At 37.3% G+C, this 17007-nt stretch overlaps 1 protein-coding gene across 1 annotated transcript; it reads left to right on the top strand.

Moving 5' to 3' along the window:
• Positions 1 to 1745: 1745 nt before the first annotated feature.
• gps1 (G protein pathway suppressor 1) lies at positions 1746 to 16841 on the top strand. Its single transcript, XM_073839387.1, has 14 exons — positions 1746 to 1800; positions 3760 to 3852; positions 5477 to 5658; positions 5755 to 5919; positions 7575 to 7710; positions 10128 to 10205; positions 10305 to 10365; positions 11055 to 11140; positions 11263 to 11357; positions 11465 to 11570; positions 11696 to 11776; positions 12642 to 12779; positions 12980 to 13114; positions 16415 to 16841. The coding sequence occupies exons 1-14, from the start codon at positions 1768 to 1770 to the stop codon at positions 16487 to 16489; spliced, it is 1464 nt and encodes a 487-aa protein (XP_073695488.1). The 5' UTR covers positions 1746 to 1767; the 3' UTR covers positions 16490 to 16841.
• Positions 16842 to 17007: the final 166 nt, after the last annotated feature.

Genomic DNA, 17007 nt, shown 5'->3' on the forward strand with positions numbered 1-17007 from the left:
AGATTCCAAATGCAAATAGCACACTTGAAGTGAACTCTGGACCTTTTATCTGCTCATTGTAATTGGGATAATGAGGGAATAACACACACCTGGCCATGGAACAGCTGAGAAGCCAATTGTCCCATTACTTTTGGTCCCTTAACAAGTGGGAGGCACATATGCAAACTGTTGTAATTCCTACACCGTTCACCTGATTTGGATGTAAATACCCTCAAATTAAAGCTGACAGTCTGCAGTTAAAGCACATCTTGTTCGTTTCATTTCAAATCCATTGTGGTGGTGTATAGAGCCAAAAATGTTGGAATTGTGTCGATGTCCCAATATTTATGGACCTGACTGCATACTCTTCAGCGTGGTATATGTTCCTTGATGATAATCGGCTGACTGTACAATATCCCTTACATAAGTAGATTTAACCAACCAGTTTTCTGACACGGAAACAAGGAAAGTTACCTAGATCAGTGGTACAATATTATTAAAATCTCAGTTGTTATCTCTATTAATTGAAATACAGGGACTATTAATTTTTTTGTTTTGTTTTTTTGGTTCCATTTACTACACAATAATTAATAATTATTATTATATTTATTTGATCCAAAATACAGCAAAAGCAGTAATATTGTGAAATATTTTTACTATTTAAAATAACTGCTTTCTACCCTTAAAATCTAATTTATTTCTTTGATAAAAGCTTCATTACTCCGGTCTTCAGTGTCACATGATCCTTCAGAAATCATTCTAATATGATGATTTGCTGTTCAAGAAACATTATTATTATTATTATCAATATTTAAAACAGTTGAGTACATTTTTTCAGGATTCTTTGATGAATAGAAAGATCCAAAGATCAGCATTAATGTGACGTAAAAAGCTTTTGTAACATTATACACTATACCATTCAAAGGCTTGCAGTATAATTGTTTTTTTGGGGGAAAGAAATGATAGAAATTAATACTTTTATTTAGAAAGGATGCTTTAAATTGATCAAAAGTGATGATAAAGACAATGTTACAAGAGATTTCTATTTCAGATGCTGTTCTGTTCGGAATTGTTGATGAAACAATTCTACTCGGCTGTTTTCAACAGTAAAAAAATACATGTTTTTTAGCAGAAAATCAGAGTTGTAGAATGATTTCTGAAGGATCATGTGACTGGAGTAATGCAAAAAATTCAGGTTTGAAATCACAAGAATAAATTTAATTTTAAAATTATTCAATTAGAAAAAATTTATTTAAAATAGTAAAAATATTTCAGAATTTTACAGTTGTTGCTGGATCAAATAAATGCAGGCTAATAAAAAACATTAAACATTTTGACTGATAGTGTATTATGACAAAATTATGACTTTAGAAAAGCACAAAAATCACACACACAAAAAAAATAACATATGATAAATAGAACCATTTACCAAATATTTTTAAACATAAGGTCTTCAGAATTTCATTTCAATTTCAACATAATTTTACTTGTACTAAGAAACGAAGGACCAAACAGCAGACGGTGTCTCAATATAAAATCAGCCACTCATGTTAAAATGTCACCTGTAAATGTGTTTTTCCTTTTGCATTACCATCCCAAACCAAGCCTCATCTTACGGTCTCCAACCTGCAAAAATATTTTGATATATTTTATTATATCTCCCACATGAGAGCGCAGTGACTCGCGAAGTGTCAAGGTAGTGACGTCTCCGCGCTGCAAGACGTTGACCACGCACACTCTCATGCCCCGGATGTGTTTGTGTGCTCTGTTTCTGCAGAGGAGGAGGAGATGCCACTACCCGTGCAGGTCTTTAACTTTCAGGTAAATTAGCGCCTTTAAATGCTTTTTCGTCATCTTCCACAACACGAGAGCAGCTAGAAGAAGCATACCGACTTGAAGTACCTCTGTTTACACTGTTAATTCCTCAGCTCCCGTAGCCGTTGAGAGCTGTTAGCTCGTCTAGCATGAGCTCGTAAGTCAGAGCGGCCCTCAGGACGCGACAGGCACTTCTCAAGTTTAGCGGCAGCGCGCCTCTATCCGCCTGAGGAGCGAGACCAGTGTAGTTTCCACAATGAATACATTCGATAGAGCTGTTTTGGTTTACACCGAACGTGGTCCAGTAGGTTTTTGGGGGTTTGTTTGTGAAACACTTGGGTAGAAACTTTCTTTAGCCGGCTAAGTGTATTTAGCAAGCTATCTCGTTAGCAAGCTGTCTGTTTTGTATCACTTAGCCAGTGTGCTGGAGATTCAGGCTGTCTCAAAACATAGTACGTTGTTTGGCTAGAAAGCATTTTAGTCATCGTTTAAGTGTTCTAGAACATATGTTACTCTAAAACACTGTTTAGATAGGCAGCTCACTAGGTTTTGAGACACCGCCTCCATCATTTGCTTGCAGAGATGAATTTAGAGCACTGAATATTTCAATTGAAGCCTGATCTAGTTCACTTGACCAAATTGATTAACCATTATGGAGAGCAGTGTTTCAATTTTAGAAACCCTAGACATGTACCTGTACATTATAATGTGGTTAATCAAAAGTGGCAGGCCAGGTCATATAATGCAGTGTTTTGTAATCATAAAAAAATGTTAGTAAATAGTGTAGGACAGTTAATGTGGTTAATGATATAACTGCTTATTCGAGATAGATGGAATAATGCTATTTTACAGAATCTGTCATTGAAAAGGCAAAATATTTCACTAGTTAAATGAAAACTGTTAGGGACATTTCTTTCTCAGTGTCTTTTATGGTTACAAACCTGCATCAAAATGTTGCATGTAAGAAGCCAGTGTTTACTTTTTTCTTTTTCTAAAGTAGAAACATTCTTTTATTTGTTTGGTTTATATTTGTGACCCTGGACCACAAAACCAGTCATAAGTAGCATGGGTGCATTTGTAGCAATAGCCAAAAATACAGTGTATTTTGTACACTTTTCTTTTATGCCAGATCATTACGATATTAAGTAAAGATCATGTTCCATGAAGATATTTTGTAATTTTTTTTCTACTGTGAATATATCAAAACTTAATTTCTGATTAATAATATGCATTGCTAAGAACTTAGTTTGGACAATTTTAAAGGGGAGTTTCACAGTATTTTTATTTTTTTGCACCCTCAGATTCTAGATTTTCAAATAGTTGTATCTCAGCCAAATATTGTCCTATCCTAATAAACCATACATCAATGCATCAGCTTATTTATCCAGCTTCTCTTTAAAACATCTCTATTAAAAAAATTACACTTATGACTGGTTTTGTGGTCCCAGGTCACATTTATGTGTTAATTTCAACAACTTTGACTTGTTTTTGTCTCAGAGCTGTTGCCACCCCAGAAGGTTTTTATAAGCATCCGCCTTCTTGCAGGAGAATTTTCAGTCAGGTCAGCAGGATGCTGAAGGGCAGGTTCAGGGCAGGATCAGGGAAAGCTTGAATTTGCCAGTCAGATCAGCCTCGTTCTCGTGGGCCGAGCTGCACTTCAGTGGTCAAAGAAGCGTGTCTGATCTGTTCATGGAATTTACTACCGGATTCAATGCATACAGCTCGAGCTCCTCGTCATACTCCCAGGAGGTAACCACACACAATGAAGGCAGATAGGATGTGTAGTCATCTGAAAGCCTTGGAGTTGATACTCAGTGTTGTGGTACTATGTTTTTCTTTCCACACACGATTTGTTTGGTGGTAAGGATAGCAGTTCCTCAAGATGTACAGTTTTGTTTATGTCGCCTACATTTGAATGCTTCCTCCAGTGCAGTGTGTTAAACATGGTGTTTCCTGTGTTAACAGGGGTCTGTAGAGCCCATGCAGATAGATGCTGACCCTCAGGAAGACCAGCAGAATGCGCCTGACACCAACTATGTTGTGGAAAACCCGACGTTGGTATGTATCATATACAGTTGTGACCCTGGACCACTGGTCTTAAGTAGCATGGGTATATTTGTAGCAGTAGCCAAAAATACATTGTATATGAGTCAAAACTGAAGATTTTTCTTTTATGCCAAAAATTCATGTTCCATTAAGATATTTAGTAAATTTCTTATGGTAAATATATCAAAACTTAAGTTTTGATTAGCAATATGCATTCTAACAACATCATTCAGACAACTTTAAAGGCAATTTTTGTCAATATTTAGATTTTTTTTTTTTGCACCCTCAAATTCAAATAGTTGTCTCTCTTTATTCAGCTTTCAAATGATGTATATATCTCAATTTAAAGAAGATTGACCCTTACGACTGGTTTTGTGGTCCAGGGTCACAAAAGTTGTCTTTAAGTTGTTGGCTTTTCTAAATCATTAGACTCCTTGTTTTTAAATCATAAAATATCATGCAACATCTAACTTCTCTTGGTAGTCTGATCATTTTCTGAATCACACAAAAAGTTGTACTTTTTGGTAGAGTTTTAGCCCAATAATTAGTAAATGGCTGATATTAAATTTGAATATTATAATAATTTGATTATAATATTTGATTTGTTTTTGAAAAACAAAAAACAAAACATACATTGTTTTAAATGCTGGGGCATCCCAGCATTATAACTGAAAGTACAAAAGATTTTCATTTTAAGATTTGCTAAAGATTACACTTGACATTAAATTATTAGTGTCATTTTTATTTACCTCAGTGTTATTTTAGTATTATGTATTATTATAGTATTTATAAACATTTTAAATGTTACTTAATTTTAGTTTAAGTTTGTGATTGTATATACTTTTTATAATCTATAAGTTTTTTTTTTATATTTCCATTTACTTTTAACTTATTTTTATTTAAGTTTTAGTAATTTTAGTACTTTTTAGCTTATTTTAATTTAATTTAATAAAGTTTAGTTTAGTAGTTTTAGTGTAAACAGTAACAACACTGATTTAACATTGCCCTTATCTAATGCTCACTTAAAGGGATAGTTCACCCAAAAATGTAAATTCTGTCATTAATTACTTGCTCTCAAAACCTGTAAGACCTTCGTTCATCTTCGGAACACAAATTAAAATATTCTTTATAAAATCCGAGAGCTTTCTGACCCTGCATAGACAGCAAGGGTCCTACCATGCTCAGGGTCCAGAAAGGTACAAAGAAGATCGACAAAATCGTCCATGTGACATCCAGTGGTTCAGCTGTAATTTTATGAAGTAAAATTCTCTCTCCATGATGGAGGCAGAGGAGAAGAATTGTTGAATAAAGTCATTATTTTAGTTTTTTTTGTGCACAAAAAGTATTTTCGTAGTATTTTCGACCCTTGCTGTCTATGCAGGGTCAGAAAGCTCTCAGATTTCATCAAAAATATCTTTTCTAAAACTTATGTTTTGAAGATGAACAAAGGTCTTGCAGGTTTGGAACGTCATGAGGGTCAGTAATTCATGACATAATTACATAATTAATTTTTGACTGAATTATCCCTTTAATCTAGGTATAAAAATAAGGGGAATGAGCATCTATCATATTGTTTGATCATCTTTTTTGGGACTTGGATGGACTTGTTAATTTTTTCCTGTTTTGTTGTGCACAGGATCTAGAGCAGTATGCCTCCAGCTACAGTGGGCTGATGAGGATCGAGAGGCTGCAGTTTATTGCAGACCACTGTCCCCAACTACGAGTGGAAGCACTGAAGATGGCCCTGTCCTTTGTCCAAAGAACCTTTAATGTTGATGTCTATGAAGAAATCCATCGCAAACTCACTGAAGCCACAAGGCAATTCAAATTATTTCTTTTCTACAACCTGACATGGTTTCCTCATGGAAACATTTCATGACTAAGGTTGTACTTAAAATATTTGTGTCATCACAGGGATGTGCAAGGTGTCCCAGATGCGGTGCCGGAGGGGGCAGTTGAACCCCCTCCTCTCGACACAGCCTGGGCAGAATCCACCAGGAAAAAAGCTCTGCTCAAACTGGAGAAGCTGGATACCGACCTTAAGAACTACAAGGGAAACTCTATCAAAGAAAGCATAAGGTAAGTCCAGACAGAATGTCTCTCGTTTTTATTGACTCTGTTGCTCTGCCTTTTGTACATATACAGTCAGGTCCATAAATATTGGGACATTGACACAATTCTAACATTTTTGGCTCTATACACTACCACAATGGATTTGAAATGAAACGAACAAGATGTGCTTTAACTGCAGACTGTCAGCTTTAATTTGAGGGTATTTACATCCAAATCAGGTGAATGGTGTAGGAATTACAACAGTTTGCATATGTGCCTCCCACTTGTTAAGGGACCAAAAGTAATGGGACAATTGTCTTCTCAGCTGTTCCATGGCCAGGTGTGTGTTATTCCCTCATTATCCCAATTACAATGAGCAGATAAAAGGTCCAGAGTTAATTTCAAGTGTGCTATTTGCATTTGGAATCTGTTGCTGTTGACTCTCAAGATGAGATCCAAAGAGCAAGCCATCATTAGGCTGAAAAAAACAAAACAAACCCATCAGAGAGAGAGAGCAAAAACATTAGGCGTGGCCAAAACTACTGTAACACCAAAATTTCCCGGAAGACCACAGAAAACAACTGTGGTGGATGACTGAAGAATTCTTTCCCTGGTGAAGAAAACACCCTTCACAACAGTTGGCCAGATCAAGAACACTCTCCAGGAGGTAGGTGTATGTGTGTCAAAGTCAACAATCAAGAGAAGACTTCACCAGAGTGAATACAGAGGGTTCACCACAAGATGTAAACCATTGGTGAGCCCCAAAAACAGGAAGACCAGATTAGAGTTTGCCAAACAACATCTAAAAAAGCCTTCATAGTTCTGGAACAACATCCTATGGACAGATGAGACCAAGATCAACTTGTACCAGAGTGATGGGAAGAGAAGATTATGGAGAAGGAAAGGAACTGCTCATGATCCTAAGCATACCACCTCATCAGTGAAGCATGGTGGTGGTAGTGTCATGGCGTGGTTCTCTTGTATTTATTGATGATGTGACTTCTGACAAAAGCAGCAGGATGAATTCTGAAGTGTTTCGGCCAATATTATCTGCTCATATTCAGCCAAATGCTTCAGAACTGATTGGACGGCGCTTCACAGTGCAGATGGACAATGACCCAAAGCATACTGCAAAAGCAACCAAAGAGTTTTTTAAGGGAAAGAAGTGGAATGGTATGCAATGGCCAAATCAATCACCTGACCTGAATCCGATTGAGCATGCATTTCACTTGCTGAAGACAAAACTGAAGGGAAAATGCCCCAAGAACAAGCAGGAACTGAAGACAGTTGCAGTAGAGGCCTGGCAGAGCATCACCAGGGATGAAACCCAGCGTCTGGTGATGTCTATGCGTTCCAGACTTCAGGCTGTAATTGACTGCAAAGGATTTGCAACCAAGTATTAAAAAAGTGAAAGTTTGATTTATGATTATTATTCTGTCCCATTACTTTTGGTCCCTTAACAAGTGGGAGGCACATATGCAAACTGTTGTAATTCCTACACCGTTCACCTGATTTGGATGTAAATACCAAATCAGGGTGAATGCAGTTAAAGCACATCTTGTTCGTTTCATTTCAAATCCATTGTGGTGGTGTATAGAGCCAAAAATGTTAGAATGGTGTCGATGTCCCAATATTTATGGACCTGACTGTATATATATTTTTTCATATCTGCATGTGTTTAGGAGGGGTCACGATGACCTTGGAGATCACTATCTTGACTGTGGTGACCTCAGCAATGCCCTGAAATGCTACTCACGAGCCAGAGACTACTGCACTAGCGCCAAGCATGTCATCAACATGTGTCTTAATGTAATCAAGGTATGGACTTGCTACTATCCACTGATGTATTTAAAGTAGGGATGCACCGAATCCAGATTTTTGGGGTTCGGCCGAATACCGAATACACTGTTTAAGATTCGGCCGAATCCGAAACCGAATACCGAATCCTACTCGCATCCTTAATTACACGTTTTTAGCTGTGACTGTCCAGCTGCCGTACCTGAAGTTGCTGCATTTTGGCTGCTGTCTGTAGATTCCTTCATGCAAAACTCGTATTCTTTTGGATGTTTTAGGGGCCGTTCACATGTAGCGTCTTTTGCGCGCTCAAATTCGTTATTTTAAATGTAGATGCGCGGCTTGCGCGCGCATAATGGAAGCGCCGCGCACGCGGTGCGACGCGCTCGTTTTTCCAGGCGCGTCCGCGCCGCATCGAGATAAAAACATCTCAACTTTTCAGAATGCAGCAAGCGCTCCGCAGCTTGGAGCTAGAGCGCAGCTGATGGTTGCTTAGAAACGGCAGACGCTTCCGGAGCGCAAGCGCCCGAGCGCTTTGTTGACAAGGAAGAAAGAGGCGCGCCTAGCGTTTTCCACGCGTTTTTAGGCGCGACATGTGAACGGCCCCTTAGACGCAAATGTTTTAACATCGGCGATATGTTGTGTACTGCTTAGGGTCCTTGCCACCACGAGACAAATTGGCATTGCAAATTGAACATAAAGCTCGACTTGAATCGCCTTCTTTTGGTGGAAAGTACTGCCAAACAAAACTTTTTTTGCTTACGAGTTCCATTTTCAGATTCTTACAGCCTACTACATTCGAACGGGTCCTATGTAGCCTAAACACCTTCACGTAATCAACGGCCGCGTGACGTCGTAGTGCAAGTCTAGGGTTCGGTTTCGGTGGAAAATAAATCTAAGGTTCGGCCGAAACCGAACCCCGTCAAAAAGCCCAGGATTCGGCCGAATCCGAATCCGAATCCTGGATTCGGTGCATCCCTAATTTAAAGGGATATTTCCCTCCACAATTAAAATTCTGTCATTAATTACTCACCCTCATGTCATTCCAAACCTGTAAGACCTTTGTTCATCTTCGGAACACAAATTAAGATATTTTTGACAAAAGCTTTCCGACCCTCCATAGAACGCAATGCAAATGAAATGTTCCCAGGCCCAAAAAGGTAGTCCATGGGACATCAGGAGTTCAACAGTCATTTTATAAAGCTACGAGAATACTTTTTATGTGCAAAGAATACAAAAACAACAACTTTATTCAACAACTTTGCTCCTTCACGTCACTGTCCACCACAATTCATGAGAGTACCATGATGTATGCCCTTACTAGGGGTGGCACGGTTCACAAAACCCACGGTTCGGTTCGTATCACGGTTTTCGGTTCTGTACGGTTCTTGTTTTTATTTATTTTTTATTTTAATCTTTAACACTCCAGAAGTTTGTTTTGGCATATGAAATGTAGCTTGATGATCCACAATTTAGGATACATTATTTAAAAAAAAGTTTTATCATGTAATCATGCACAAACTGAATTGGACTTGACTTTAAGCACATTATTGAGACCATCTCTGAGGAAAGCTAGGGGAGATTTGATACAGCAATAGAGAAGACATTGATGACATGCTTTTCATTTATTTGGCAAAAACAGGACGATGTTTATCTCCACAGGAATTTATGTGCCTTTTTAGCACATAAAGATTGAACTGAAGAATTAACTTGCATGTCTACCAACACACTGGTGTGATGTCTTCTCAGATGAACTGACAAATTAGAAGTGTTGCCGTTAGCATATTATATGCATTTTCCACAATGCTTGCACACAGTCTCAGTTCGATCTATTCTTTTATTCCCGTCTTCATCATAGGTAACATGAAATCCAAAATGTTCCCACACAACTGACCTGGCTATGGGGCCGTTCACATGAAGCCTCTTTTGCGCACTCAAGTTTGTTATTTAAAATGTAGATGCGTGGTATGCGCGCTCGTAATGGAAGCGACACGGTGCGACATGCTCGTTTTTTCCAGGCGCGTCCGCGCCGCATCGAGATAAAAACACGTTGAACCGTGCGATGCACACACGCACCGAACCGAGACAAGCGAACCGAACGGTTCGGTTGTTTTTCATGTACCGTGCCACTCCTAGTCCTTACTAATGATTTCCTAACAAATTTAATTGCATCCTTTCTGGGCCTTGAACGTTTTAGTAGCGTTACTGTCGATGCAGGGTCAGAAAACTCTTGGATTTCATCAAAAATATCTTACGGGTTCGAAACAACAATGAGGTTGAGTGATTAATTATGGAATTTAATTCATAGAATTGAAGCTTAATTTCATGGATAAAATCTCAAAATGTAGCCTGTATACGGCTACACTTATGAATCTTTTTGTTGCAGATAGCTTAAAAATTCAGTTCCAACAACTCATCCAAACAACCTGAATATTTTATAGGTTAGCGTTTACCTCCAAAACTGGTCCCATGTACTTAGCTACGTCAGCAAGGCTGAATCCACTCCAGAGATAGCAGAGGTAGGAGAAACCTTTCATTCTACTTTACTAAGCCAAGAGAAAGTTCAAAAGAGAATGAATCTACAATTTATGTTTTTTGTCTATCCCTACAATACACAGCAACGAGGAGAGAGAGATAGTCAAAACCAAGCTGTTCTAACCAAACTGAAATGTGCTGCAGGCAAGTATATTATTTGTTTTTCAAGGTCATGTGAAGTGTAATTGTCTTTGTAATGTAGACACTTGCTAAATCATAATTTAGTATGTCTTTATGATTTGTTTACATACTCAAAATGTATTAATAATGTACTGAGATATTTATGTGACCCTGGACCACAAAACCAGACGTAAGTAGCATGGGTATATTTGTATTAATAGGCAAAAATACATTGTATGGATTAAAATTCTAGATTTTTCTTTTATGCCAAAAATCATGTTCCATGAAGATATTTTCCAAATTTCCTACCGTAAATATATCAACTTATTTTTGATTAGTAAAATGCTTTGCTAAGAACTTCATATTGACAACTTTAAAGGTGATTTTTTTTTTTTTGCACCTTTAGATTCCAGATTTTCAAATAGTTGTATATCAGCCAAATATTGTCCTATCCTAACAAACCAGACATCAATGAAAAGCTTATTTATTCGGTTTTCCGATGTATGAATCCTAATTTCAATATAAATTTAATTGACCCTTATGACTGGTTTTGTGGTACAGGTGTGTGTTATTTATTTCATGAGTAACTTGTATTACTGTATTATTATTGTAGTCACATTTTTAGTCAATTCTTGTGATTTGTACAGTAAGTCACGTAAACATGGCATTGACCTTTCTTGTGATTTGATACCATCTCTCTCTTGTGACAAAAGGATTGGCAGAACTTGCCTCAAGAAAGTATAAACCGGCTGCAAAGTGCTTCCTGCAAGCCTCCTTTGACCACTGCGACTTCCCTGAGGTTGGTGTCATTTTCAGCCTTGTTCTAATGCCACACCAGGTATTTCTATTAATATTATTGAAGGTGAATAAGATTCAGTGTTTTCCTACAGTGTGTAATGAGATGCTCTGTTTGCTCTTTAGCTACTTTCCCCCAGTAATGTAGCAGTGTACGGGGGGCTGTGTGCCCTGGCTACATTTGACAGACAGGAACTGCAGCGAAATGTCATCTCAAGCAGGTGAACTTTTTGCACCTTCAAACTAGGAGTCTTAATTAACACAAGTGATGGATTGGAAAAAAACCTCACTGATTTATTTTCACTCGCTCTTTCTTTTTTTTTTTTAGCTCCTTTAAATTATTTTTAGAGTTGGAACCACAAGTTCGTGATATTATCTTCAAGTTTTACGAGTCAAAGTATGCATCTTGTCTGAAAATGCTGGATGAAATGAAGGTAAGTGTATTGATGTGTGTTCAGCTGCTAGGTTTTAATTTTGCAAAATTTCAGACACTGATTCTTTGTGTTATGATTTCCGTTGAGATATTGTGATTCATAAGTGTTTTATCTCTGTATTATAGGATAATCTCCTCCTAGACATGTATCTGGCCCCTCATGTAAGAACACTGTACACACAAATCAGGAACAGAGCCCTCATACAGGTACGTAAAGGCATATGTGGTTTTGGTCTATGAATTGTATTTATTTTGTATAATACTTAATCTGATTTTAAAGAAATAGTTTATCCAAAAATGACAATTGGATGAGTAATTAATGACAGAATTTTAATTTTTGGCTGAAGTCAAAATCAGTAGAATTAATGATAGCTGTGTTTATTATGTAACCAAAACCGGACTTATACATTTGTAAGGCATATTGACACATGCACATGATCAGTGAACATCAGGTCATCCCTGTTTTTAAAAAGATAGTTCACCCAAAAATGAAAATACTGTCATTAATTACTCACCCTCGTGTCGTTCCAAACCCATAAGACTTTTTTTCATCTTCAGAACACAAATTAAGATATTTTTGATGAAATGCAAGAGCTTTCTGACCTTCCATAGACAGCAATGTAACTGAAATATTCCCAGACCCAGAAACGTAGTAAGAATATCATTCAAATAGCCCATGTGACATCAGTGTTTCAACTATAATTTTGTAAAGCTACGAGAATACTCAAAACAAAAATGTCTGGCTCTGGGAACATTTTAGTTACATTGCTGTCTATGCAGGGTCAGAACGCCTTCGGATTTCATCAAAAATATCTTAATTTGTGTTCTAAAGATGAACAAAGGTCTTACTGGTTTGGAACAACATGAGGGTGAGTAATTACTGACAGAATTTACATTTTTGGGTTTACATCTCTTTAAGCCTTACTTGACATAGTTATATTGATATGAGTGCTGAACGTGAACTAAGGTTGAAAGTGTAATGGCAGTAAGATAATATTTGTTCCTAAAGTGTTACCAGAGTTGTACTTGCATGACCAATTGATTAACTTTGTCTTTTATTTCCCGCGGGCAGTACTTTAGCCCCTATGTGTCAGCAGACATGAACAAAATGGCCGTGGCCTTTAATACCACAGTGGCAGCTCTGGAGGATGAACTGACCCAGCTGATCCTGGAGGGCCTGATCAATGCTCGTATCGACTCCCACAGCAAGGCAGGGCTGCACTCTCTCATTTGTCACCGTGACACTTCTCTTTCTGGAACAGTGTTGCCTATTCTTGTTGCTAAGCTTAAATACATTAGCTGATTTTTGTATCAATACTATTAATCAAGAGACTGGTCTAGAAACAGCCTTTGGTCAAGATCATGCATTAAAACTTGAGGTTAACATATCAATTGTAACTGTGTTTGTAGATCCTGTATGCCAGGGACGTGGATCAGAGAAGCACAACTTTTGAGAAGTCTCTACAGATGGGCAAAGAGTTTCAGAGACGAGCGAAAGCCATGATCCTGCGGGCAGCTGTGCTTCGTAATCAGATACACGTCAAGGTAACAGGGTCCCCAGGGTAACGTGTCCTCGCTCTGCTCTGTTCTTCACCTCACCATCACCTAAACCAGGGGTCACCACACTCGGTCCTGGAGGGCCGGTGTCCTACAGAGTTTATCTCCAACCCTAATCAAACACACCTGAACCAGCTAATCAAGGTCTTAATAGGTATACTTGAAACTTCCAGGCAGGTGTGTTGAGGCAAGTTGGAGCTAAACTCTGCAGGACACCGGCCCTCCAGGATCAAGTTTGATGACCCCCTGACCTAAACCATCACCTTCCCTTCATCATGAGTGTCTCAGAGCTCTTACTCTCCTCTGTATTCCTAAGTCCATATCAAAGCGCCGCGTTTATTAAGGCAGTAACACATCTGAGGACATTGTGATGCTGTGAGATGAAGCTGTTTTCCTCACACTGATAGCGCTCATATAAAGGACCCTCAGCTGTTTTACTGCACGTGACTTTTGTAGAACTAAGTTAATGTTAAAGGTTTAGTTCACACAAAAATGAAAATTCTGTCATTAATTACTCAGCCTCATGTCGTTCCAAACCCGTAAGACCTTCGTTCATCTTTAAAACACAAATTAAGATATTTTTTAAATGAATGAAATCTGAGAGCTTTCTGAACCTCCCTATGTGAAGTGTAACTGAAATGTACCCAGACACAGAAAGGTAGTAAGGACATATTTAAAATAGCCCATGTGACATCAGTGGTTCAGCATAATGTTATAAAGCCAGGAGAATACTATTTGTGTGCAAAGATAACAAAAATAACGACTTTATTCAACAATTTCTGTTCCGAGTTGTACACGAGAGTACCACAAAACATCTGTTCTCATAATGGCTTCATAAAATTAAGATTGAACCGCTGATGTCACACGGACTATTTTATGTTATTACTACCTTTCTGGATCTGGAACCATCTCAGTTACATTGCTGTCTATGCAGGGTCATCTCTTGTATTTCATCAAAAATATCTTAATTTGTGTTTTAAAGATGAACGAAGGTCTTACGGGTTTGGAACGACATGATGTTGACTAATTAATGACAGAATTTTAGTTTTTGGGTAAATTATTGCTTAAATGAATACTCTGAGATCATTTTAGGTTAATCTGAATCAACAGCACTTGTGCCTCTCATTTTCTTTAAAAAAAAGAAAAGATCTGGGTCACAGTGAGGCACTTTCAAAAGAAATGAATGGGGCCAATTAAAAAATGATAAAGTATTTGCTGTTTTAGCATTATAACCAAAGACGTATATAGTATGTCTATGCAAAATTTAATTTCTGTTCCAAGATTTGGTGTTTAGTAAGGAGACAAATGCTGTTCTTTTGAACTCTCTGTTCACTAAAGAATCCTGAAAAATGTCACTGTTTCCACTAAAATATTAAGCGGCACAACTGTGTTGAACATTGATTATAAAAAATGTTTCTAGAGCAGCAAATCAGCATATTATAATGATTTCTGAAGGATCATTTGACACTGAAGACTGAATTAATGGCTGCTGTAAATGTATATTTGTCATCATAGAAATAAATTATTAAATACAATTGAAAACAGTTATTTTAAAATGTAATAATATTTGACAATATTACTGTTTTTACTTTGCTTTTGATCAAATTAATGCAGCCTTAATTAACATAAGAAACTTCTTGTAAAACATTAAAATACTTTTAACCACCCCAAACTTTTAAAATGGTAGCGTGTATATACAGTTTTACAATTTTGTTGCTTAGACAACATGACTTAAATCCTAAAATGACTGTATAAATGAAGAAAACGTTATAGCTCATATAATAAACTCTTTTGTATTGAGGAAGTAATGCCAGTGCTTTAATCAAATAAGCTTCAGATTTCTGCTATAATAATAACTTCCATTGTAAGTGCCTCACTAGAACCCTACATTTTACATTCGTTTTTTTTACAAGTCTTCTTTTTAATCAACGTTATGCCAGTGTTGTGGAGTAACTAGTTACAGAGTTCTGGAATTTAATTACAGAATAAATGTAACCTATTACAGTTGCTGAGGAAAAAATGTGTTTCTGTTACTTATGAAAATGTTAACAATTACAAATGGAGTTACATCTGAATATTTTCACAGACACATACATAATTTAATTGATTTGTTTTCCATTTGCATTGACTGCTCTAAAATATGAGACCAATGTTTCAGGAGTTTAGGACACCGAATAGGACACGTGTTTATTTGATAACTAGGTTCATGTATATGCCTTATTTTTTTCTTTTCTTTTTAAGATTAACTGTTTTTATCCAAGACAGATTAGTTAGATGCCAGTGTTTCCTGTCATAGCTATGCAAAAATTAGATTTTTAAAAAACAGTATCATAGTTATTAAACTATATCTTATGATTTTAAATCAGTATTTAAACTCGGAACGATCTGTCTGAAGTCTGATTTTGTGGTGGCTGCTTCAGAATTAAATTAATATAATCTTAATTCAAGTAAAGTTTTTTGAAAGTCTGACAGTATTCAGTGTTGAGTAAGTACTACTCTAAGTTTAACCCTGAATGCTTTAAAAGTTGTATCAGCGATTTCTAGCCTAAAACATAAAGTGTCAATTTCAGTTTTTGGTGTTGTGGACTTTCCTACTGGTGCTGGGATGTGAGGGAGGCGGAGCGAAAGTCCACAACACCAAACCCCTGACGCTGATTGGTTGGAACACTGTTTATCTGTGGAAAGGTTGGTAGTGCCGATTGTTTTTTTTGGCATATCTCGGACCCTAGGCTGACCAGAGAGACGCGTTTTTTTTCACAGACAATTTATGGGGCAGGCAGCGAGCGGATCGTGATGAAAGGTCAGCTGAATTTGACACTTTGTTTCAGGCTAGAAATCGCTGATACAACCTTTAAATGTTTCAGAATGAATAACAGTTGAAAACATTAATTAAAAATTTAGAAAAGTGATCAAATGTAATCAGTTACATTAATAAAGTAATTGAAATAGTTATACTACTTATTACATTTTAAATAGGGTAACTTGTAATCTGTTACATTGCCAAAGCAACCTTCCCAACACTGGCCACGAATGCTGTTGATTAAGCTTAACTTGTATTGAATCTGGAATATTGTTATTGAATATATATGTATGGAAAAACTGTAAGCTCTCTGAGACCTTGTGAGGTTCTGTCCCCTTAAGAAAGAGCTGTAAGAATTTGAAAAAATGTTTGTTATACCCCTAGCCTTCATCTTCATTTTTCACAAACACCAGCATACAATTCACTCTCACCAGTTTTTTCCCGCTCTACACGATGCTTCTCACTGATCGCTCTCCTTCCTTTCGCAGTCCCCTCCAAGAGAAGGCAGTCAAGGGGAGCTCACACCTGCCAACAGCCAAACACGAATGAGCACCAACATGTGAAGACTCGACCAGATGCCTCTCCTAGGAAAGTACACACGGGGCCACTGCCGCATCTTAGGCCCCCCCGTTTAGAATCAATTATTTCCCTGCTGAAGAGAGAAAAATCACAATCTAAAGACTTTATTTAAGTTGGGAAGAAGATATCTGTTGTCTGTATTAAAGACAAGCGCACCCTGTTGCTCAAATGAAAAGGAAAAAAAGATAAAAAGAGAAACGCGGCACTTAAGCTGTACTGGCCTGTTGTTCTTTGTAAAGGATGCACTTTCCTCTGTGTCTTGTGACAAACCTTGATTACACATTGAGAAACCTCATCACAAAACATGCTTTTAAAATAAACATACATTCAAAAAGATGCTTCAACCCCGAAAGGTTCTTTCTCCATCTGATTCACATGTGATTAATAACAGTTTGTTATTGCTCCATCATGAGCTGGTCAGTGATGTTCAACAAAGGTAGACTTTGCTTTTATGCCCTTGAATAAACTATACTTAGAAATGTTTAAAAACTATTCATTTTTT

The sequence above is a fragment of the Garra rufa genome, chromosome 1 (assembly GCF_049309525.1).
Source record: "Garra rufa chromosome 1, GarRuf1.0, whole genome shotgun sequence".
NCBI lineage: Eukaryota > Metazoa > Chordata > Actinopteri > Cypriniformes > Cyprinidae > Garra > Garra rufa.